Source organism: Chelonoidis abingdonii, chromosome 24 (genome assembly GCF_003597395.2).
Source record: "Chelonoidis abingdonii isolate Lonesome George chromosome 24, CheloAbing_2.0, whole genome shotgun sequence".
NCBI classification, from domain to species: domain Eukaryota; kingdom Metazoa; phylum Chordata; order Testudines; family Testudinidae; genus Chelonoidis; species Chelonoidis abingdonii.
This window is the reverse complement of record NC_133792.1, coordinates 23,212,347-23,238,523: the sequence shown is the minus strand read 5'-3', so window position 1 is coordinate 23,238,523 and position 26,177 is coordinate 23,212,347. Positions and strand designations below refer to the sequence as shown.

General features: G+C 37.7%; 1 protein-coding gene across 11 annotated transcripts in view; it reads left to right on the top strand.

The window, feature by feature from the left end:
* Nucleotides 1–26,177, top strand: part of DENND1A (DENN domain containing 1A) — a 365,450-nt gene that overhangs the window by 98,889 nt on the left and 240,384 nt on the right. For 9 of the 11 annotated variants that reach the window (XM_032767499.2, XM_032767498.2, XM_032767497.2 and 6 more), the window contains 2 exons: nt 11,356–11,405; nt 18,402–18,521. The exons of 1 other annotated variant lie outside the window; for it this stretch is intronic. In XM_032767499.2, coding sequence (XP_032623390.1) covers nt 11,356–11,405; nt 18,402–18,521 — 170 coding nt within the window. The remainder of the gene's footprint in view (nt 1–11,355; nt 11,406–18,401; nt 18,522–26,177) is intronic. One more of the 11 variants, XM_032767500.2, reaches the window with a different exon arrangement.

The window sequence follows — 26,177 nt, the reverse complement described above, 5'->3', positions numbered from 1 at the left end:
TCCATCACCATCTAGGAAAAAAAGGAGAAGTGAGACTTGTAGAAAGCTTCCCTATCCTTGTTTTCTAATTGCATGAAGAGATAAGAGTTAATGGATTTTTAAAGAAGTTTTTAAGGAGATGCATGAGCACCTGCTGCAAAGTTATATTGGAATATAGTTTTTATCACAATATTCTTTTAATACTACTAGATTAATTAAATTAATGCTACTAGTCAAATATTGCTGCTATTTGTCAGAAAAAGCTCTTAACATGGCTGATTACTAATTTTGTAATAATCAAGAATTATTATCTATTATTCTATCCTAAGAATTATTTTAAGTGCTTAATATTGCTACTATGTATAAACCTGGTCAGGTTTTTCACTAGAGTTCCTCTTTTCAGAAGTTTATTACATATGCAGTGAAAAGTCACTGTAGGCTGAAACTTGGCATAAAAAGTGTTGGCTGGGGAATATGTTTCAAAGGAATTTCTCCCAAATATCTTCAGGGATTTTTCTTTTTAAAGGGGGAAGGAAGGCAAAAGAAATTGTAGTTCCATTCATACTGTTGTTTACATTTAATACTTCTCTTAAAAACCAAATTTTGCCAGTGGTTTATTTCTAATGTAAACTAAATATGCTGCTGTTTTCGTTGTGGTTGTGGTACCAACCTTCATATGCAGTATGTTTTCCCTGAAGTTTGAGAATAATTTTTACATCTTCACATGCTGATATTGCATCTAAATTTTTACTTAACTACATAATTACATGTTGTTAATTTTAGATTATTAACAATTTGTAATCAAAATAATGTAACTTCAGAAAGGGACATGTGCATTATATAATGTAATAAACATAAGCGCCCTAACATGCAAAAAAAATTAAGTCTCAAACCTCCAATACGTAAGCTTTGCTGAGCTCCATTTAACCCTCCTGTATTACTTCTAGCTGTATTCAAGTTTAGGAAGTGACTGAATTTCACATATTATGAGCTTGACTCACAAGACTGAATATTCTTTAAACAGAAAATTTGATATGTCACTGCCTTTTTTTGTCCATTTTAAACAGACACCTTGTAAAGTGTTCTTAACATTTTAGCAATGGATAATTTGTTTCCATTCCAATGTACTTACTGTATGTAAGAGAGCAGTATGATTGCTCAGAGCTCCAGTATGAAACTGGAAAAAAGCCTGTTGAGAGTCTTTTGGGTTAAGTTTAGAAGCGAGCACAACAAGGGTGATGTTGTGGTGGGCATGTGCCATAGACCACCGGACCAGGAGGATGAGGTAGACGAGGCTTTCTTCGGACAATTAACTGAAGTTTTCCGAACACAGGCCCTGGTTCTAATGGGAGACTTCAGTCACTCTGACATCTGCTGGGAGAGCAATACAGCAGTGCACAGACAATCCAGGAAGTTTTTGGAGAGTGTTGGGGACAACTTCCTGGTACAACTACTGGAGGAACCAATCAGGGACCGTTCTTTTCTTGACCTGATGCTTACAAACAGGGAAGAATTGGTAGGGGAAGTAGAAGTGGGTGGCAGCCTGGGTAGCAGTCACCATGAGTTGTTTGAATTCAGGATCCTCACAAAAGGAAGAAAGGAGAGTAGCAAAATACAGATCCTGCATTTCAGAAAAGCACACTTTGACTCCCTTAGGGAACTGATGGGCAGGATCTCCTGGGAGACTAATATGAGGGGGAAAGGACTCCAGGAAAGCTGACTGTATTTTAAAGAAGCCTTATTGAGGGCGCAGGAACAAACCATCCCGGTGTTCAGAAAGAATAGCAAATATGGCAGGTGACCAGCTTGGCTTAACAGTGAAATCTTTGATGAGCTTAAACACAAAAAGGAAGCTTACAAGAAGTGGAAACTTGGTCAGATGACTAGGGAGGAGTATAAAAATATTGCTCAACCATGCAGGGGTGTAATCAGGAAGGCCAAAACACAACTGGAGTTGAAGCTAGCAAGGAATGTGAAGGGTAACAAGAAGGGTTTGTACAAGTATGTTAGCAACAAGAAAAAGGTCAGGGAAAGTGTGGGACCCTTAATGAATGGGGGAGGCAACCTAGTGACAGATGATGTGGAAAAAGCTGAAGTACTCAATGTTTTTTTTTTTTTGCCTTGGTCTTCACAGACGAGGTCAGCTCCCACACTGCTGTCCTGGACAACACAGTATGAGGAGGAGATGAGCAGCCCTTAGTGGTAAAAGAACAGGTTAAGGACTATTTAGAAAAGCGGGACATGCGCAAGTCCATGGGTCCAGATCTAATGCATCCAAGGGTACAGAGGGAATTGGCTGAAATGATTGCAGAGCCATTGGCCATTATCTTTGAAAACTCATGGCGATTGGGGGAGGTCCCGGACAGTTGGAAAAAGTCAAATATAGTGCCCATCTTTAAAAAAAGTGAAGGAGGAGAACCCGGGGAACTACAGACCGGTCAGCCTTACCTCAGTCCCTGGAAAAATCATGGAGCAGGTCCTCAAGGAAACCATTTTGAAGCACTTGGAGGAGAGGAAGGTTATCAGGAACAGTCAATGGGGATTCACTAAGGGCGAGTCATGCCTGACCAACCTGATTGCCTTCTCTGATGAGATAACTGGCTCTGTGGATATGGAGAAAGCGGTGGATGTGATATATCTTGACTTTAGCAATGCTTTTGATTCCATCTCCCACAGCGTTCTTGCCAGCAAGTTAAAAAAAAAAAAGTTTGGATTGGATGAATGACTACACTGTTGATAGAAAGCTGGCTACATTGTCGGGTTCAACGGGTAATGATCAATGGCTCAATGTCTAGCTGGCAGCCGGTATCAAGCGGAGTGCCCCAGGGGGTCAGTCCTGGGGCCGGTTTCATGCAACATCTTTATTATTGATCTGGACATTGGGCCAGATTGCACCCTCAGCAAGTTTGCAGATGCCACCAAGCTGCAGAGAGAGGTAGATACACTGGAGGGTAGGGATAAGGTCCAGAGTGACCTAGACAAATTGGAGGATTGGACCAAAAGAAATCTGATGAGGTTCAACAAGGACAAGTGCAGAATCCTGCGCTTAGGATGGAAGAATCCTGTGCACCGTTACAGGCTGGGGACTGACTGGCTAAGCAGCAGTTCTGCAGAAAAAGACCAGGGGATTACACTGGATGAGAAGCTGGATATGAGTCAGCAATGTGCCCTCATTGCCAAGAAGGCTAACGGCATATTGGGCTGCATTAGTTGGAGCATTGCCAGCAGATCCAGGGAAGTGATTATTCCCCTCTGTTCGGCACTGGTGAGGCCACATCTGGAATATTGCATCCAGTTTTAGGCCACCCACTTCAGAAAGGATATGGACAAATTGGAGAGAGTCCAGCGGAGACAGCGAAAATTATAAAGGGGTTGGAGCACATGACTTATGAAGAGAGGCTGAGGGAACTGGGCTTGTGTAGTCTGGAGAAGGGAAGAGTGAGGCGGGATTTGATAGCAGCCTTCAACTATCTGAAGGAGAGTTCCAAAGAGGATGGCACTCGGCTGTCCTCAGTGGTGGCAGATGACAGAACAAGAAACAATGGCCTCAAGTTGCTGTGGGGGAGGTTTAGGTTGGATTTTAGGAAACACTATTTCACTAGAAGTGTGGTGAAGCACCTAGGGAGGTGGTGGAATCTCCTTCCTTAGAGGTTTTTAAGGCCCGGCTTGTCAAATCTCTGGCTGGGATGATTTAGTTGGTGTTGGTCCTGCTTTGAGCAGGGGGTTGGACTAGATGGCCTCCTGAGGTCTCTTCCAACCCTAATCTTCTATGATTCCATGAATACTTATAATTTAATAACTTACTTAAATCTAAACCTAAGTAGTCAGTAAGTAAAGAAGTTAACATTCAAGATCTCTTTTGCTGACAGGGCATTGGCATGAAGTTCACACAGATTTTGTAGGCCATATAATTTATAGTGCTCTAAATTGTTCTGAATGCAGATGTTTTTTAAAGCATGGTTCTAAATAGGGTTGTGTTCAGTTCTAAGTAGAAGTGTGTTTTGGTGAGCTGGCAACCAAATTATCTAATTTTTAAATCTGATATTCCACATTTATATTTAAAGATTTAATGATAAATTGGTCTCTTAAAAGTGTTCTAAGAAATGTTGAGTATAAAAATAGGCTAGATATTTTTGTGGCTGTGGAAGTAAATTACAAAAATAAGTAAATTTTTTCCAATTTTGTAGAAAGAATATTCAATTTATTAATAAAACTTCTCCTCTCAAATCAGTGTACTTTAGTGTGTTAAAGTAGGATCAGCAATTCCGTTATAAAATGTTAACATTTTCACTACGCTTATAGTTGTTGTTCAATGTGTCTGCTTGGGAGCAATGTGTAAAACCTGTTAAGACCGCTTTGCCCCTCTTTCTTACAGATGTGTGTTACTTTTAAGAATCTAATTTGCACTTGGACAGTAGCACTCAGAGTTTGTAAAATTAAATTGTTCTGTTATGTTGCTGTCAGCTAAAATGGCTCTTACCAAGGTCACAAAAAGCTACTTCATTTCGGCTATCCCTCGATGGGAAGATAATGTCTGCCAAGGGGGTTTATTGGTGGGTTTTTAAGTGGCTGAAGAGCCCAATTCGTGCCCTGCAGATTTTCCTGCAGAAGTGACAGGTGTAATCTTGGAGGAGACATAGTTGTTGGCTGTACTGTTGTGGCCTTTCTTTTCTCCTTTGTTGCTTCTCTGTCTCATGAGCACATCCGTTCTTGTCAAAGTGAGCTGTGGTTCGGTGTATGGTGTGGCACCACTGTGTTCTATTCTGTGCCAAGTCCTCCCAGTTTGTTGGGTTGATGCCTTCCTTTTTAAGGTGTTCTTTCAGTATGTCTTTAAAGGGCTTCCGTTGCCCTCCGCGAGCCCTTCTTCCCTGACTTAATGGAGAGAAGAGTATTTGGTTCGGGAGGCAAGTGTCAGGCATACATACGCAGTGACCAGCCCAGCAGAGTTGGTGCTTCGTGACCTGCATTTCTATATTGTTGATGTTGGCTCCAGAGGGAACGCTGATGTTAGTGTGTTGGTCTTCCCAGCTGATCCTGAGAATCCTCCTGAGGCAGCGCTGTTGGAACCGCTCCATCTGCTTGAGATGTCATCTGTAGGTTACACAGGTCTCTCACCCTTAGGGAAGGGTGGGGATGACAACTGCCTTGTAACTACTAGCCCCACCTCCTGGTAAAGTTAGGGATCATGTTCTCATCCTCTTTGATCACGTTCTCCCTCAGCTTCCATGACACTTTGCATTCCTCCTTCTCCTCCTGTTGTTCCAACTGTTTTAATGTGTCTCCTCTTTGCTGTTTCTGTGTCCTTGAACCCCTCTTCGTTTCCCTCTACATGTTATTGCATGGGGGAAATTCATCTGTTTTGACAGCTTCAGGTTCCATTTCTGCCTGAATGACTGGCAAAGTATCTTTGTGCTCCTAACCTCTTTCTCCTCTGTTCAGTTTTGCACCTCTGACAACTATGCCAGAATCTGATCCTGGTTTAAGATCAATGTGGTAAAACCGAAGTTCATACCTTCCACTTCCCAGTCTTTTTTATCACTGGCTCAACTCTCCTCGCCATGTAACAGGTCATATTTGTCTAGTCTTGCTCATTCTCCTTCAACATCTAAATCCACCCATTCCCCCCAAGTTTTCTTTTTTATATAATCTCAAATGTCCATACTTTTTTCTACATCCGACTGCTAAACCCTTGCCCACACTTTGGGTAATATCTCTTTTTAATTTTTGTGTCTTGTTTCTCCCTGGTCCCTCATTTGGCTCCCATTCAGTCCATCTGATTATAGGTAACTTAACCATCTTCCTCCATGTCACTTTCCTTTTCTGACTCAACTCTCTTGCTCCATGAGTTTCAAGCTTCTTGTCTTCACTTTCATGACCTTTCACCACTTCCTTTCTTGCTATGCCTCTGTTCTCATTTTTTTGTAGTTTTCTGATTATTTAATCAAACCAGTGCCTTACTTAACTTTGTATCCATCTCCTGTTCATCCCTGTGGCATTTTCTGTGGCATATCCTATGCCTAGAACAGTCTCCTCTGTTCTTGCACCAAAATTATCACCCAAGTTCATCCTTGGAACCCCTTTTTCTGCAAAGCCTTCCTATGTCAGGCCACAGATAGCTGTGATGGAAGTGGGGCTTGAGGAGGGCAGTGTGGAAATGAAGAAAACACAATACCATTTGAAGGATTATATAACCCCAGTCATTGTTTTGTGAATAAGCACATACAAATGGCCATACTGGGTCAGATCAATGGTCCATCTAGCCCAGTGTCTTGTCTTGTAAAAGTAGCCAGTGCTAGATGTTCAGAAGGAATCTTAGATGATAAACTCCATGGGGTATGTACCTGGTTTTCCTGTATATATTGTACAGAGATTATGAAAAATGCTGTTTAATAAATACTAAATAACTTGAAGAAAGTTCAGATTTTTCTATTTAAAGCATTCAAATTAGCTATGTCAGGGATAAGCATTTTAACATGAGGTCTTATGTATGGTTCATTATGCTCCGGAATAACAGGGTAACTCATCAATGAGGCAGAAACTAAGAGAGATTTGCATGGTTCAGTGTATGGAGTTCCAGTGGTCTGTTGTATTAAAACTTATCTCTCAAAAGTTTTTAAATTCAGATAAATATAACTAGAAACTGTTATGGTGAGATGTTTACATGTGCATGATAGCACAATACAAATTTATTGGGTGGACATAATGGTTTTGTTAAAGCCATTATGATCCATTAGTTAAATCTACCTTAATTTTTTTTTTTAGACATTAGTCATTTCACTTTGGTTTGTCCTGGTTACTGAACACACTCTGGCCTTTTCACTATTATTTGGTGTTATTTTATGTCTCCACCCTCTCCTTATGTATAAGCCCACTTAAAAGTTGAATCAAAATCTTTCCTGACACAATCTAAGAAATACAGAGTTAATGTTGAAATCCCTGTTTAGATCACTACAGCTTGTGCAGCACACATGGTACCAGTATGTTGCGTCACGCATAGCTCAGACACCCATTCAGTGGGTAAGTGCAGGGTAGCAATTTAAAAACAATGTTTCAACATTTACTTGGAAATTCCTTTCACCTGGTTGTTTTGTTCATTACAGTGTGTCCTTTTAAGTGTTGACCTGTGAATGTTTTTTCTCAACAGTATTAACACCACTTGAGAACTTGCCTGAAATCTTCTAAAGCATTAATCCTGTTGTAAAGACATAGTGACTGTTTAGTAAAGCACAGTTTTCTCACTGCAGATTAGTTTGATAGTTTTTAGCTACAAAATACAATTTTGTTTAGATTTCATTTGAACGGAGGAAATAAAGGAGTTAGGTCTGTTTGTAAAGCTTTAGCAATAACTCTGGGGAAAGATGCTACAGAAATGCAAGGTAGTTATACTACCTGTGATTATCTTTGCAGAATTCTCTTCTAACCTCTTTTCTGCGCATATGCACATGACCTGTATGAAATGTTCAGTCTCATTATTAATTATTCCAGTTAACTTAATTGAATTCAGCCTTCAAAGTTTCTCTTCCAGATAGGACTGTGATGGATGAAATTATAAATTTAGAACCTCACCTGGCTTTGTCATCTAATGGTTGAGAAGTTGAATGCTAGAAGGGAGGCTGAAGTGCTCTATACTAGTCTGGGAAGTGTCAGTGTTCCTTCCGCCAGAGAGCTGCCCTTCTATCCTGGCCAAGAAGCAAGGAATGTTAAAAGTGAGCATACAAATAGGGATTTAAAAAATGTCTGAGTCAATATACAGTATGCAGTAAACATATACTAAATTCACAGGTGATCAAACAAGTATTTTTGTCAGCAAATTCCAACTTATTGCATGTAAGACGCTTCATCTTACTGCATTGAATAGTGTAAAATACAAGCATAGACTCTGTACATTGAACAAATACACGTTTGAATGTCTAATAACCCCTATTTTCCATACACCTTTAAGTATTACTTGGGTTGGGGGTAGGTTCAGAAACTGTCTCGTTCATAAATTGCCCTGTAGTACAAAAGGGCTGAATGCTGTATCCTTGTCTCATTTATTTTGAAACTTTGCTTCTGAAACCAAACTTAATCAATGAGCTCTGTGTTGTCTCCGATAAGTTGTGTGTAGGCTATATTGATTGGGGAGGATTTTAGAAAAAACGTATGGGGTTTAAAATGTCAGCAGTGTTTTGATTATGAAAAGAGTTGGAACCTGGGGACATGGAACCAGGTGGTGTATGTCCTAAAGCCAGTGGTGACACAGCTAGGCTGAATCCCTCATGGGACACAGTTCATGCCCTGCACTTTAACTGTGGTGACTGGCTGCTATAGATGCACTTTTTCCTCATTAAAATGTTAAAAATCAAACTGCATATAAAAAGAATTGTGAAAATATATACTTGGGAATTGATCTAGAAAACTTGCACCTGATGCCCTTGAGACCTTGGTTTCAGCTATTGAGTCATTTACGTTTTATCCAGTCTGTGTTTTTTTTAGATCTTGGGTGGTGGTGATGTTTAAGCAGTTTTTCTCTTAGAACATAGATGTGAGGAAGTAGAGTAAGAAAACAAGGCTGTTGATACCACCTCTATTGCCTTGCGTGTCACCTTAAAAGAAATTATAAAGCAAAGTAAGTATTAGAAAAAATGTTAGTTTTGTCTCAATATTCTTTTTACAGTAGCCTAGAGGGATCTTAAAGAGATTTTGGTTCTCTTATGGTTCTGCCACAAGTAGTCATACACCCAAAATAACTCTTATGGGAATTTATTTTCACATGAGCATTGCTGACTTTTAAACAGAGCAATGTACAAAATACGCACTAATAAATGTACAGTAATTAATATGTAACTAAAATTTTGAAAACTCTTTTAATGTTCTTACTCTTTGCACCTGGATAACCATTGTTTTAGGAATGCAAAATTATTTTAGATAATAACTTTACTAATTATGAAGATGTGTTTTTTTAAAGAGTTTGTGTATTTTTAAATTTAAACCTGTTAGTGGGCAGTCCTTACCCCCAAACTGTAAACTAAGGGAAATGCATGTGTTATGTAGTGTGCAACGGGATGTATCCTTTATACCCAGTAAACCAACTTGAGATCTGCGGCTTCAAAATACTGTAAGAATTAGATGATGATGATGATGATTTATTATTACTCTAAAGCCACACAAGGATGATGATGACATATGCCAGTGCAGATTGGGCACATTTTCTAACAAGTGAGATTTCAATTTTAATTCTGTGCTTTGAAGATATGCAATATCAAGAAGGAAGCACAAATTAGGTTCTGAATGATTTGTGTTGCATTGCCCCTGTAGTAACACAATGCTGATAGTATGGTAAAGTGTACGTTACAAATGTGTTACTTTATTATGTGGATATTTGTACTTGCAAGTATAACAAATCTTATTTCAGCATGGTAATAGAAAGCAATATATTCTACCGTATTAGGATAACTACGATGAGCTGTTTAAAAAGACTGACCTATTATCTTTTAACACTGCTGTATATTAAAATTCCCTCTAGCAACCTTGCAGTGTTCTTGCACTTAAAAATAGTAGTTTTGCAAATGCAGTCATTATGCCAAGCAGAATTTTTAAATTAATTAATAAGGCCAATAAATATACAGAAAGCCTAGTCCCCTGCCACTGTAGTTTTGAACCTATCACCACTCCATTTCAGTTTGCTATACTTCATGTAATGGATATGGGCTTTGTGTAAGATTTAGGGCAGTTGTGCAAGATTTAGATTTGGAAGTCATGGGGCTTTTTATGCATAAGCAAGGTAGCAAATGGAGGGTCAGATATTGCTATCAGATCTGCACTGGTGGGTCCCTTGAAGACAGTAGGGCTCTGCACAAGGACTGAACCATTTACATGGATCAGATTGCAAAGTCAGGACAGTATTTTATAAATAAAGGCCTATATTATTTATACCAACAACAGGTTACATTTTATGCGTAATATTTTTCAAAACTTAGGGCCAACCATGAACCTGTGGTTTCTCTGTAGGTGTCGAGATTGCAAGGGGGCTAGGGGAGAGCTAAATGCTTAGCATTGAATTTTTCAACAAATCCTTCCTTAAAAAAAAGTTAAAGATTTTTACCAAACATATGCCAAGAAGGGAAATTTCCCTTATCAGTCCCTATATGAATTCTTCTTAGTTTATAATTTACCACATTTTTAGTTATCAAGAAACCTCCGGAAGGGTAAAATATGAAAAATGGAGCTTGAAACTATAGTAAAGAATGGGATATGTTCAATTGAATTATGTAAGAGGAACGTGTTTTTACAGGGGAAGTCAATATGCTTTCTGCTTCATTGAATTGGTTATTAGATTGATGTGGTTTATTTGTTCAATGAGGGAATTGGTTTTAAAAATAAATGAAGCGAGAAGCATCACTTCAGTTGGCACTGATAATTTATTATTATTGGTCACAAAGTTCTTCATTTGTAAATCGATCCTTTATTTATCAAATTAGCTATGATTTTCCTTAGGCAGTCTTGTTTCAATTTGAAGCAAAAGGAAAAATCTTCTAGTTTGGGATTCCAATATGAAGGGAAAGAGACGAGGCAATGAAATGGCACATGGAAAATGTTAGTAAACATTTTTGGTGGGTTTTGTTGCAAGGAGTTATAGCTTTGAAAGGTTATATGTATATATTTCAGTGGGATTTCTTTGCCTATGAGTTGCTGGAAATCTTGTAACACACCTGTCTACCTTTACCAATTTCATGACAATGCTTTTGTTTAGTGAATGAGATTTTTAATCATTAAACATTACATGAAAACTTCACACAGTGCTGAAGCTTTGTTTTCTTAAAGTATAATGTATAAATAAGCAATTCTGATAAAATCCATTCACACTTCAGACTTTCTTACTAATAGGCGCAATTTTTCTTTAACATTTCCCATTAGACCAACGAGCTTTATCTTTTTTTTCCCCCTGTTGATGTTGGGAAGCATTATCGAATCCCGCAGACCCCTGTTCCTAGGTAACAAGCAAAAGCTGTGCCAGCAGAAGCGGTCCTGCCAGGCCAAACCCATGTGGTTTGGTGTTATTCACTATGATCCATATGGTCAGGCTAGAGGTTGTCCCCAGAGGGGTGTTAACACTCAACAACCCAACCTCCTCCTTCCCTTGGAGCTTTGCTGGATGGCTCCTGCTGCTTACCCATGTGTGAATCTTGATTAATTTTTCATTTTTAATGAAGTTTGATCATGTTATTATTTCACATGATTGACTGCCTGGTACTTCTTCCGTGTAATTGATAAAACGAATATTTCTTCATCTGTCTTCTATTTCTTCAGGGCAAAATTGTGAGATTATATGCTGTGGTTAATGTTAGATTTATTGGTCCCATTAGATGTATAAATTATCTCTTTTTCTCTCCACAGGAAGTTCTACAGACTTTGACCAAGTTTTGTTTCCCCTTCTATGTGGACAGGTAGTGTTAGATTTTCAAACTTTACAAGAAAAAATCTTGTCAATAAAACTGCTGCAGAAAATAAAAACCATACCATTCTTAATGTTCTGTCTTTTTGACTGATTTAAAGCACTCAAATGCAAATTATAGTCGCAATACCCCCTTTTCCTGTGGATCTTATGGGCACTGTCAAAAAAGTTTAAAAGCTAGAACTGTGCATTGGCAGCAGTCAAAATGCATAGTGATCTATTTTTAAACAAGATTTGGATGCTCAAATTAATTGCTGCTAATTGAATATATTCTAAGAATGGTTAATGTTAAGAATCCCTTAAGAATTTAGGGGAAAGTTGGCAGTTGTCTTGTGGATATTTAACATAGTTTGTGACTTGTTTAGGGAACTTAAATGAGAACTAGATTATTTGGCAAGTTAATATTTTCTTTTGGAAATATTTAATTATTGGGTTTTAAAAATAACATACAAATTGCTTTTTGTTTACTTTTTGAAAATCGAATTATTTTAACCAGTTTCATGGAGTTTGTAAATATACATATTCTGAAATGATATGCTATTGTTCAGGTCGCACAATGGCGTCAAAAGATCGGTTGACAGCATTAGTTTTACAAAAACGAACATTCTGAACTTTTTTGACTGAAGCTCAAATTAATGTTAATTACAATGACTAGACCATTATAAGAACACGTTTTGCTCATTTTAGTTGAATTTGCATAATATCTACAGCAGGAATGAGTTTTTCTGCATAAATTGTATTTATTTGCAATTCATAACTCCTTTATTTTTCCTCCGAGCAATTGTTCACCTATCATTTTTATCCCACAGGCCTGCCTGAATATGTATGATAACTCAGTGTCTTCTTTTTAAAAGGAAAATAAAAAAAAGTGTTGCTGTGGGATGGGGGTAAATATAGAACATAGATAGTTGTATTGCATCCTTTGAAAAACTCCCTTTTATTTAGAGAGATGAGGTGGGTGAGGTAATATCTTTTGTTGGACCAACTTCTGTTGGTGAGAGAGACAAGCGTTTTAGTCACACAGAGCTCTTCTTCAGGTCTGGAAAAGGTAATTCTGTGTGTAAAATAGTGTGGCTCGAAAGCTTGCGTCTCTCACCAACAGAAGTTGGTCCAGTAAAAGATATTACCTCACCCATCTTGTCTCTCTAATATCCTGGGACTGACATGGCTACAACACTGCATACACTTTTATTTAGACATTCTTAACAATTGCTAATTAGTAACTTAACCCACATGTATATGCACGGACTTAATGAGTACAGAATCTTTTAGACTGTAGGTCATTGTCTTGAATATGGGCCAGTTCAATAGGGACTAAAAGTTATTATCATTGGAAAGCTCTTCATTGGCCTTTGGGAAATTAGTTGCTCTCAGTCCAGTTCCTAGAGGACAAGTGTCGACATAGTAAAACCACACACCAGTTTGTCCTCCTTATTGGTAATCTCAGCTGAATGGGCTATGCAGACTGAGCTGTCCTTTCAACCTTAGAGGTGGTCCCTCCAGGTCAGGGTTGAGAGACATTGGCGAGGCACTGCTAGGGGGAAGCTTGCACTGCTGCTGCCTGTGCGGTACCTGACCTGGATGAAGAAGATTTCAGTCTCCTGGGCTGTCAAAATGAGTCTTTTCACCAACACTTACAGACTTCAACATTTTTTTTCCACTTAAAAGGACAATCTCTTAAACACCACAAACATTTCTGCTATTTTACGTTTACTCTGTTGACTGATCTTGCTTCTTCTTTGTAAAAGTGTCATGATATGTTTTTGTTTTCCTGTATGTTTCATATTCATTGTACATGTAGAAGGGCGGCTTCATTTTTAATAGAAACATTTGTGCCTACTTTGCATAGGCATATTTAGGGTTGGTATAACTTGATTATATTCATAATTGACGGTAATATCAATGTTTATTTTTAAGAATTTATTTAATTTTTTATCAGTTTTTCAATTGGGCAAAATTATGGATTTTAAGCACTTCATTGGATTTAAATTTTCACAATTACTCAATAATGGGGGAGTCAGACAATAATTATTTAATGACAGTAGATGTTGAGATTGAAATTATCAAAGATTTATAACTGTTAAGATACAAGTTGTCAACATCATGTGTCAAAATATTAGAAAGTAAATATCCTTAAATCAAACTCTAATAAGTTCTCAAGCAGCATTTTTCTTACTTTACCTATCTCTACATTTTGATTATTATTGATGAAAATACAGTTTCATTGGTTTGTCTGTGTACAGTGAAATTGATGTTTATTCACATGTACAAATAAAAATCTAATCTATCCAACCCTAGGCATATTGTCCCTAGTTTTCTCACTTTGCCAATTATGTAAAATTTTGGGGAAAAATGTAAAAATGTATATTTTGTGCAAATGGCAAGAACAGAAACTGAATCTGTGATTGGCTGAAATGTGATTCAGCTGTTTTCTCACTGTTTAGCCCCACTCTGAGTGCACTCTTATCTTTCCTAAGATTATAGACATTGGAGATCAGAAAGACCTTTTTAAGTAGACATCGATTTTCTGAGACTAGTGGAAGAGTGTTCTCCTGCAACATATTAAATATTTTCTCCAATTTTAAATGACACAGGCAATGAGTTTCCAGTATTCCACACTGTATTTAGGAATGTTCATATCATGAGCATGTGACAAGTCATAGACATAAATTTAAGTGGGCATGTACTACTGGATCTCTTCCCTTTCCCCAACCCAAAAATGTATCAAGTAGGACTGAACAAGTGGTATCTACTTTACTTTTAAGAATCAATCACAAGTGGAATCTGCACCTCTAATCACTTTGGCAGCCAATTACAAATGAGAGAGAGAGAACACACATTAAATCACTGACACTCAAATATATTAAATATAGGTTTATAATTACCAAACAAAAATGAAAAGATACTATTGATTCACAGTTGCAAGTTGCTTTCCTGGACTTTGGCTACAATCAAGTATAGTATCAGATAAATATATAGCGTTCTCTCTGAAAGGCTATACCTGGAATTTGCAGGTTTATAATTTATAGGTCTTGTCTGTTTCCAGCTGCTCCAATCCAACAGCTGATCTCTTTTATATTCATTTACATTATACTATATTTGAAATAAAGTGAAATTAGTGAAAACTGGCCACGTAATTAAATGAGTTCTGAAATTATTGCTGCAATCCCCAATATGCTCAGTAAATATTATATATACTTGATCATAAACCGGTATGTTTATAAGCTGACCCCACCCCCCCAAGATGGATAAGTAAAAATGGAAATTTTTTATAACCCATTCATAAGCCGACCCTTTAATTCAGGGGTCAGCAAACTTTGACTCCCGGGCCATCAGGATAAGCCATTGGTGGGCCAAGATGGTTTGTTTACCTCGAGTGTCCGCAGACACAGAGGTAAACCTAAATAAACAAAGTGTCCCAGTGTGCCAGCTGCTTACTCTGACAGGCCAGGACAGCAACTGGTAAGGAAATTTTTTGGGGGGGAGAAGCTGGGAGTCAGGGTGGTTTCTGAGGCTGTGGATGGCATTGCGTTCTGCATGACTTAGGTTATGAGGCAAGCGATGTTGTTTTTCCACGATTTCTGCCTGTACATGTTGGCGGAAGCATTCAATGTATAGGTCCAGCCTGTCATTTCGACCCTCAGGAGGAGTCCATGTGGAGTTGTTCTTCCTGTGCTGTTGGTGGGAGGGTACCTGTGTATCAGTGCACTGTTCAGTGTTGTCCTGGAAGTATTCTTTGAGTCGGAGATGGCGAAAGTAGGCTTCCAGATCGCCACAGAACTGTATCATGTTGGTGGGGGTGGCAGGGCAGAAAGAGAGTCCCCGAGCTAGGACAGACTTTTCTTCTGGGCGAGTGTGTAGTTGGACAGATTGACGATATTGCTGGGTGGGTTAGGGGTACCACGGTTGTGGCCCCATGTGGCAGTAGGAGTTTAGACGCCGTTACAGTCCTTTTTCCTTTTTTGGGTAAGGAGAGGGTGAATTGAATAATTTTCTCTACCGAAAAAGGAAATGACACAAATCAGTTATTAGAAGGCAATATAACAAAACCTGTAGGAGAGCACTTCGGACACTCCACGGCCTACACTATATGCAGAACCTATAAGGTGGATATCTCTGCGCAAAAAAACTGTAGGACCAGACTTCAAAGAGAACTCGCTGGGCTTCAGTCTCATCCTGCAGATGTGACCATCAGCTCAGGATTGAACAAGACTGTGCAATGGCTTGCCAACTACAGAACCAGTTTCTCCTCTCTTGGTTTTCACACCTCAACTGCTAGAACAGGACCTCATCCTCCCTGATTGAACTAACCTCGTTATCTCTAGCTTGCTTGCTAGCATATATATACTTGCCCCTGGAAATTTCCACAACATGCATCTGACGAAGTGGGTATTCACCCACGAAAGCTCATGCTCCAAAATGTGTGTTAGTCTATAAGGTGCCACAGGATTCTCTGCTGCTTTTACAGATCCAGACTAACACAGCTACCCCTCTGATCATTGGCACATGGCTTGTGAATTCCAAAGTAATAGTTTAAACATACACGTTTAAAAAAAGACACATGATCCCATGTTCCAAAATGTTCTTTGCACGCTACTGAAATACAAACAACATGCCCATTTACCAAGCATTATCAAAATCAAAGTTTGATTAAAAAGATAATGCCCAATGATGCTTAATCATATTACCTATGCTTTCTCTGCTAACTTGTCTTCTAATAAACAAGCTCCTTCCTTCCATAGATGAGGATTGCTTCCTCTTTTTTTTCCATAAATTTAACTGTGAGTTTAGATTCTATTTCTCACATACCCTTGGCTCTCAAACTTGTTAAAATTAAGCATATATCCTCTTTTAAAACATAGTATTAAATCACTATAGTAACATTATACCCAAACCTTACAGATAAAACATAACACCAATAAGAATGGAGCTTGTGGTAGTCGTCGGTAGTTCTTTGAGGTTTATAGGAACATTCTCTTGGGTGTTAGCGTGGAGTGGTAGATTAGTGATACTTAACACTACTTAATTCTCAGGCTGTTAAATTGCTTTTGAATTTGAGTCTTTGTTCACCTTCAAATTTGGAGAAATAGAGTATGTGCCTATCTTGATGCTTCATTTTATCATTCCTTCAGTATTTTTTCCTTCCTCCTTTTGACTCCACTGAGAGGTTTTTCCCTTTTAAATTGGATAGTAGAATTTATTGTCCTATATCCTAAGCCTCTTTCTTTATTGAAAGTCCATCTCATTTTTGGTTTTCATTGGGCGGTGTGTGAATGTACAAGGTCACATACACACTCATTCATGGCATTGTAGATAGCGCTATAGATTTCAGAATAGACTTTGAGTAGGATATTTCTGTCTGTAACTATATCTGTTGAGTGAGCCTGAATTTAACAGTAATTTCCTTGTATTCCCCTTTGATCATCAAGATGGAGTTAATATACTTCATAGCTTCATGTGCAAATGCTATTCAGTTGTCAGTGTTTATAGTAGGCTTTAAGCTGGAACATAATTTGAACAGTAAATATTTTATGTTGTATTTGTATTAAAATCTAATTCATACAAACACTAGTTCTCAAATGAATCCCTAATCTGAATTCAATAAAGCCTCTAATAAACAAACATATTGGTGCTGGTTTCAACACTATATTACTTCAGTTTTATTTTACGCAATGAATTTACACCAATTGAAAACTGGGATGACATGATGGTGAATCAGCCCTGCTGTCTGTTAATTTTACGGTTTTTATATCCCTGACTAGCATAGTATCTATGCATTTCTGTATTAGGTGAGATTTAGACAGAAATGTGATAATGTTTAAAGAAATCAGATGTCTCCCTGCATGAAATGTTTTATGCATTTCACTTTGGAAATATGCCTTTTTTAAAAAAAAGATTCTATGTTATATGCAGTATAGAGAGAGCTGTTATTTTTTAGAAATGTATTTTAGACCTCAAACTGCTAGCAGTAATATCCTTCATGAGTTATAGTGTTAAAAATAATACTTCTGCATCCTACTTCTTTTTGGTGCATTGCTTTTTTCTATGTTCTAATACAATGAAAAGCTTTATTTTGCAAGTATGAGTGGATATTCCTATAGTGGTATTTTCCACTCTGGCATGGCAGGGAGCCATCATCTTTAAACAATGTTGTTGCATTGTTTCCACTCTTTTAGAAGAGGCAAATAAGCACCTTACAGTAGAGCGGAATTGGATTATAATCTTGAAAATCAGATACAAACTATATTATAATCACTATAGGTGGTTTAAAAGTCACTGTAGTGGTACACTAGCATCAGTTCAGCATCTGCTTAGCCACAGTACCAGCTGTGGAGGTATATTTAAAGATTTTCACGTTTTGAGGCAGACAATCAAAATAAGATACTGACTTGTTACAGAAGTTTTATTTATCTTTATCTTTCTGTGCTGCTGTTAGTTTCCCACTTCAGGCAATACTGCCTTGTACTGGAAATTGCATAGTTGCATAAACAAATTGGAGAAATCATTTGTGAGGCCTTCATAAGCCATACATTTTAGAGGGATAGTGCTATGCTCATTCCTAACCTATTTGGAAAACTGACTAATTTTGTATTTCTCTATGAGGATACTATATAAAGCTGTAATGTGACCAAATACTGTTTGCATTTAAAGTAAAACAATCCCCTGGGTGAAGAATGATATAGAAATGTTTTGCACTGAGAGTGGATGTGGGTTTAGTTGGCACTGTGTATTGTATTGAATCTAATCAATGGCTGTGTCAGTGTTTGTTTTAAAGACATAGGAAATTCTTCCACTGCTGTTGTACATCTCCAAAAAACCCAAGAGAGAGGTTCAAATTTGCCTTTGTAAAGAGAGTGAATGCTCAAAGTTAATTTCCAAAGAAGCTCTGCAGAGAGAGGAAATGAGGTTCAATGACTTAGTCTGATTAGATACTTCTAACATTGAATAAGCTGAAATTAATTTTTCCTTTTGTTCTCTTTATTTCTAGCCTTACAGTCAGCCAAGTTGGCCAGAACTTTACATTTGTGCTCACAGACATTGACAGCAAACAGAGATTTGGATTCTGTCGCTTATCTTCTGGGGCCAAAAGTTGCTTCTGTATCTTAAGGTAAGTCTGGCTGTGGTCTGGGTATTGGTTAGCTCTGAGAAACAATGTTGGCCTTTGCTTTGTTATATTGCAATTATATTTTCCAGCTGTTGAGAATTATTCTCCTATCTGGTCCTCAAAAAGTCACCGCACTTCTGGAGGAATGGTGCAAAATATTCTTGCACTTTGGGGTCCTCTACTGATGATTAGATTTATTTGTAGTCAATTTACTTAAGTTAACAATGTGGAAAAAAAATCTACATCTCTATGCAGTAATTTGACACAGCATAGTATGATGGCAACCATTATCTTTAGCTGTAACAATTCATCCTGTTAAGACATTTCATGGACATTTGTATATGCAAGTTTTATGAATAAAGCATCTGTTCGTAACTGAGAAAATATCTTGCTGATGTTGTACCTGTCCCGTAATTTTGACCCTCACTCCCTTCTGTTGATGGATGTGTGAATGCAATCTAACTTGATTATAAATACTGCTACTGGGAGACAGAAACAATGTGCTTCACATAGAGAAGAGAGGCAATGAGCGAGAGGGCTGGAGCTGTATCAAAACAGTTCCTTATGACTCCAGGCCAGTAAGTTCTGGGGCAACCTTTACTTAGTTTTCTATTTCCTTTTGCTACCCCCCCAAAACAGTGACAAAAATCAGATTTCAGATCCCTTGTTTGCCAGGCTCCTGCTGAGAACCTCCTGTAGGGGAAATAAAGCTATGCACACTGTCCCTGTCAGCCTCTGTTACCTAGGTGTAGCAGTGGCCTGCCTCCTGTCTCTTTCTGTTAGGAGAGAGAGCCTCATGGAGCAGCAGAGCAAGCCAGGGGAAGTGCCTCTTAATAAAACCCAAGTAAAGACTGTACTGATCTAACCCTAAGAAACACAAAGCCAAATGCCCTAGTTGCCAATTGTCAGTCCAGGTAAAAGCAGGGGTGGTTCCCCATCACCTCCATTCATTCCTGTTTCACAGGGACTCTTTGTGGTGGCATGTTGCTAACAGAACCCATTGCAAGAACAGAAACTATTATCGCTGATCCAACTTACCCAGCATTGTATGCTGACAATAGTACAACGGGACCCACTGCATATTCATTGCTATTAAAAAAAAAAAAAAAAAAAAAAAAACGTTTACTATGTTTACAAGGGAGACTTTCAGGGAGAAATATACAAAGACCAAGGTGAAAGCAGCAGATACAGGGTTAAATTCTACCTTTGGTTGCATGTAATCCCATTGTAGTATATGTGGTTGCATGAGTACCTGGGAGCAGAATTTGAGCTGACTTAGAAATCTTCTATTTATGTTTAGTACAGAAGGAACTTGAAAGGTCAAGAGATAGGAAAATACCACAAAATGTGTGTTTTCTCACCTCTCTTTTCACTACGCCAACTGTGGTTAATCAGACAGATCTTTCCTAAGGAGTCTGAGATGGCTGGAGAAGAAAATCACTGGTTGGTTTCTGCAAGTGAGACACTGGACAGGAGGGAGAATAACCATATTACTTCCTATTGCATATCTGGCCAAGTGACTTGAAGACTTCATTCCCTCATAGTTCAAAGCTCTACTTGAGCAACTGGAGGGCAATACTAATCCAATTATGTGGCGTACATATTGGAGGCAGGGAAGTATTTGCTGAGGCACTTTCTGGAGCATTTATCCTATAGAATTGAGGCACTGATATGCTTTCTCATGGTAACTCCCTGGTCACTCCCTGGTAACCTTGATATTTAATGAAAAATGAAAGGGAGAAAACAGGCAAAAATGTCTGGATGAGCGTGAAATCTCTTCTGTCTCCCCTGGACAAAGGTATTTTGTTGCCTGCCCCCTAAGTTAATGTGTGGAGAAGAGGCAGAGGGAGAAGAAGAGATAATAGCTTGGTGGCTCATGCTTCCACTCACAGAAAAAGATCTGAAGAGTTAGAGCAGGGGATGAATTGGGCCCATAGGCCTCATTTCTGTTGTTCCATCATGCTGAGGATTTTAAACATATTTTTATTTAGCATAAACTGGTAAGAAAAATTCAAGATAGGGATTAATTAAAACAACTGAGCATGAGAACTGAGCATTGAGAACTTTACATCAGGACTATCATAGAAATATTACACTGAAGTGGTTTTGTAAGCAAGTCACAATTTCTGTGCAAACTGTCTGCTTCCTTGTTTTCTATGGGGATGCAGAGAGGATTGGTAATTCTAAATTAGAGTAAATTGATGATAAAGAAATAGGAAAATGGTTGCTTGACGTCTATCCCTTATCAGAGCTTTTTTCAATGGAGGATGTCCTCTCCGGATTTGTTCTGGGATTTGTTAATGGGGTTTGTTCAGGTACTCTTGTGCCCTCACCCCTGTTTTGGGAAGGTCTGCCTTTCTTCTTTTTCTGTGCTATGGATGTCTCAACAAGGAGAGGAAGAGACTGGAAAGTCTCAAAATTTTTCAGACTTTGTTTTTTTATTGCTGCTTCCTGTCAATTGCAGTTGCATTAAGAGATGAGGTAAACATCTATTGGTGAAATCTCAGTGGTAGAAATAATATCTTATGAAATTCTTGGAACCATGTAACAGGAAGGATATTGGGGAGGAGCCAAACCCGGGGAGCCCAGCAGAGTCTGTGAGTATATTTCGAATCCCAGTGAAAGGGAACCAAGCCAAAGGTGCCCTCTGTGGTGAAGACACATCATTTGGCTTCTCTGTAGTGTGCTTGCCCTCATTTTCTCCCTTTACTTCCTAGTAGTCCAGTGGGACTCACCAGTTTTCTTGCAGTCTTCCTGCTTCTAATAATTTCTCCTTTTTAGTTTTTGTTTTTAAGTTATGTAGCTATTTTTTGAATTTCCACTTACCCACCATAATTTCGATCTTACATTTTACCTGCCACAGTTTATTCTTCAGTATTGACTTGGCTCAAATAACCTCTTGAACCTTGCCATTTAATTATATTGCCTTATTTCTTGCCTTTCTGCTTCCTTTTTTGTTTAGGGTATGCATACTTTCTCTGACTCTGCTATGGGGCATGAACATAGCTTAATATCTGCACTTTTGATGTTGTCTCTCTTTTAAGTAGCTCCCTCATTTTAGAAGTTTAATAACAATCCTAGTTCTAGTGCAGTCTCTCTCACAGGCTGTTGAATTTAATTATATTATGGTCACTGTTGCTTAATGACTGAACTATAACTGATATTTCAATCAACTCCTGTGTGATATATTTAGGACCAAGTTAGAGATCTCCTTTTGTGTGATCTAGAACTTGCTGTTCTAAGAAGCAGTTAGTTAAGGAGTCAAAATTGATTGTCTGATCCTTGCCCAGTTGTGGATTGTCACCCATTATTACTGTTTTATGACTTAATTGTCCAATTGATCTCTCTCTGCTGTGTATTTAATAGCCTTTTCCTGATTAGGAGGCTGCTTTGTAGCCTACTAGTATATGTGTATCCTCCAGGGCTGTCAAGTGATTAAAAAAATTAATCGTGATTAATTGCACTGTTAAACAAGAATAGAACACCATTTATTTAGATATTTTTGGATATTTTCTACATTTTCAAATATATTGATTTCAATTCCAACGCAGTACAAAGTGTACAGTGCTCACTTTATATTTATTTTGATTGCAAGTATTTGCACTGTAAAAAACCAAAAGAAATAGTATTTTTCAATTCTCCTAATACAAGAACTGGAGTGCAGTCTCTTTATCATGAAAGTCAAACTTACAAATGTACAATTATGTAAAAAAAACCAAACCTGCATTAAAAAAATAAAACAATGTAAAATCTTAGAGCCTGCAAGTCCACTCAGTCCTACTTCTTGTTCAGCCAATCACTCAGACAAACAAGTTTGTTTATATTTGGAGGAAGTAATGCTGCCCCACTTCTTGGTCCACCTGAAAGTGAGAACAGGCATTCGCATGGCACTGGTTGTAGCCGCATTCGCAAGATATTTATGTGCCAGATGCTCAAAAGAGTCATATGTCCCTTCATGCTTCAACCACCATTTCAGGGATCATGCGTCCATGCTGATTACAGGTTTCTCTCGCATAACAGTCTAATACACATGTTCATTTTTCATTTTGAGTCAGATGCACCAGCAGAAAGTCGAGTTTTTCTGTTTTTTGGTGGTTCGGTAATCCTCGGGAGTGTTTGTTCTTTTAATACTTTAAAAAGCATGGTCCACGCTTATCCCTCTCAGATTTTGGAGGCACTTTCAGATACTATCTGAGTTGAGTGCATGTAGTTTATCTGTTAGAAGTTCTCACCTGCGTAGCTTCTTCGCATTTTGTGAAATCTGCAGTGAAAGTGTTCTTAAATTGAACAGCATGGCTGGTTCATCATCTGAGATTACTATTAGCCTGACAATATATGGTAGAATGAGGTAAAAATAGAGCAGAGACATACATTCTCCCCTAGGGATCAATAATTAATTAATGCATTATTTTTTAATGAGCGTCATCAGCATGGAAGCATGTTCTCTGGAATGGTGGCCGAAGCATGAAGGGGCATATGAATGTTTAGCATATCTGGCATATAAATACCTTGCAATGCTGGCTACAAAAGTGCCATACAAATGCCTGTTCTCACTTTCTGGTGACATTGTAAATAATAAGCAGGCAGTATTATGCCTCGTAAATGTAAACAAACTTGTTTGTCTTAGCAATTGGCTGAAGAAGAAGTAGGACTGAGTGGACTTGTAGGCTCTGAAGTTTTGCATTGTTTTGGTTCTGAGTTCAGTTATGTAACACAAAATCTACATTTGTAAGTTGCACTTTCGGGACAAAGACATTGTATTGCAGTACTTGTATGTGGTGAATTGAAAAATACTATTTTGTTTATCATTTTTACAGTGCAAATATTTGTTATAAAAAATAATAATCTAAGTCCACTGGAAGCAAGGTCAAGACTCTAAGCTAGAGCTGGCAAATGAGCTCTCTAGTTCCCATCTTCATGTAGCATACAAACTCATCTTCTCGGTAGTTTATTTTTGGAAAAGTTTTTTAATGCATTAAGCAGTGAGGTACAGTACCTGTTTGGTTTTAATTTTCAATAAGAAAGCTTTGCCCTGCTCTAGTAATTACAAACAGAATTCACTTGACTCTGGATTTTGTTACAAAAACAAAACTTGGGCCTGGTTTGTTAAGGTTCATGGACCTATCAGGCAAAGTTGGTTCTCAGGAGGTATTGTTTAGTGCTTGATGCTCTGTCAGATTGGGTTAAGCAAATAAAAAACAAACATCACTCATGTCTGTTTGGTATAGGATCCTTGTTGCATGGGAACCTTTTCTTATTGCCTTCTTGTAAGGAAAATATAAGTCTCTTACAGACTCATGAGAGAAATTGCAGCAAGTGACAGAACTCCAGTTAGGCTACAGCTGAAGTAAACTAGTGTTTGAAAGAGCAGGGGGAATAGGTGAATCAATAATATATAAGACAGTATAGAGGTTTAACTATTCAGTATATGAGGTTAAAGTACTCAACTAAACATCAGAAGCTTAAATGTTGTGGTGTCTTGTTCCAGGGAAACATCTCAACTACTTATATGCAATGTGTAGAGGTTTTTATCTTAGCTGCTTTTGTTTGTGTCCATCTGAGCATTGTATATTCTAATATGTGAGAATCTCAACAGTTCGAATAGCTGAAAATGTAAAGGAATAAAAAGTTGTGGTTTAGGAATGTAAAAAATGTTTAACTCAATATGAAGATATTGTAATGCCCTTTTTTCAGCATGTTTACATAATATAATTAGTAATTTGGGATTTTTTCTCAACGCTAGTGTTTTGATATTTTGTCTTAAATATTTTGAGCATTTGATATGAGGATCTGGTTATTAGTTTTTGAAAAAGTCTTCATTAATAAAAAAAAAAACTAACTAGTAACTTTTTCAAATGGCTGTTTGTTCTCTGTTCTGATTATTTCATCTTTAAAGTAAGTGACTTGTTTGTGAAATATATTGTGAAATATTTGATGCAGAAAGTTTAAAGATCTCCATTGGGTGTATACCAACCATATATTTAAACTTATAAAACAGACTTTGTAGTAAAGATAGTATAATGAATAATAGAAGCTAAAGCAAAATATATTTTTTTTAAATTTCTGAAGAGAATTTTATATTCTATGAAAGAAAGAAGAAAAAACATTGATAGTTTAACTTTGTACAGCAGAAGTTGATGGGGATTTTCATTATATTGACCCTACTATGAATAAAAAATCCAGATTCTCTTAAAATCAACCATGTTCACTTCAGAATAGAAAAACAACATTTCTCAGTCTATTTGACATATTACTAAAATGCATTTTAAGATATCAAATGTTACCTGAAAATATTTGCTGCTTTTAATACAAAAGAGAGATTTTTACAAATTTATGGTTAAAGGTGTAAATTTATGGGTTTTAATCTATGCTGTTTCAAAGAACGCCTCTGAAATAAAGTTGGCAGTTTTGTGTGCTCTGAACTATTCCAGAGTCCATTTATTCAGCCCAATATTTTCAGCTAGGTCTTTATTACCAATAACTAATGAAAAATAATGAAAAATGCTTTGTTCTAAAATGTGCAATATAAAAGTGTCATGTAGCTTGGTGCTGATGTGTTGGGTGGTGGTGGTTTTTAAATAAAAAGTTTTCCATTTCACTTAAGAGGAAGACTGGACATTTTTAACCTCTCTCTGATGGAAATGTGAAATATGCGTGCGGTGTCATATACACTATATTGATGAATTTTAATCCAATCTCTGATGTTAGTCTTTTTGGTATGGTACAATATCAAGACGTGCATTTTGGATATCATTATGTGGGTCTTATCTAACTGTGTTTAAATTTACTTTCCAGGATGGTACTAGTTTTAGTGCGGTATGGGATGTTGGTGCTTAAATCATGAATATCTTCTGTTGCTTTCTAGTGGTCTGTTGTAGTAGAAGCCAAATTCATAAAAAATGATGATGATCAGAATCGCTATGTGTACTCATATTCAGTTTAATACATTGTATTGTAACTTGCAATTTCTCCATCTAGATTTTGTTGAGCTTCTGTTATATTTAAGTTATAAAATATCTCTGACATGCCAGGTATTACAAAAGCATTTTTTTTGAAAGCCAAAGTAACTTTGGAAGATGTTTGGGTAAATGTGGCCAACCTGGATGAGGTTTTTTGTCTCTGAGAAATTGTGTAAGGCCATTTCTCTATTCCCCAATCAAAATGGGTTGCAGAAGTAACACTCAAGCCTTTCAAGAAGGGAACCTGTGGAACTCTGAAATGTGGTGAAAAACGTGCAGTGTTTTACAGCACTATAGGTGTACATTGTGCTGTACAGTCTGGTGCTGAATATAGGCCAGGGGTTCTCAAACTGGGGGGTGAGACCCCTCAGGGGGTCATGAGGTTATTATATGGGGGGGTCTCTGTCAACCTCCACCCCAAATCTCGCTTTGCCTCCAGCATTCATAATGGTGTTAAATATATAAAAGTGTTTTTAATTTATAAGGGGGGTCGCACTCAGAGACTTGTTATGTGAAAGGGGTCACCAGTAAAAGAGTTTGAGAGCCACTGATATAGGCACTTCGGGTCAAGAATCTAAGGCCTGGTCTACACTACATGTTTAAACCAATTTTAGCAGCGTTAAACCTATTTAATGCTGCACCCATCCACACAACGAGGCCCTTTATATTGATATAAAGGGCTCTTTAAACCGGTTTCTGT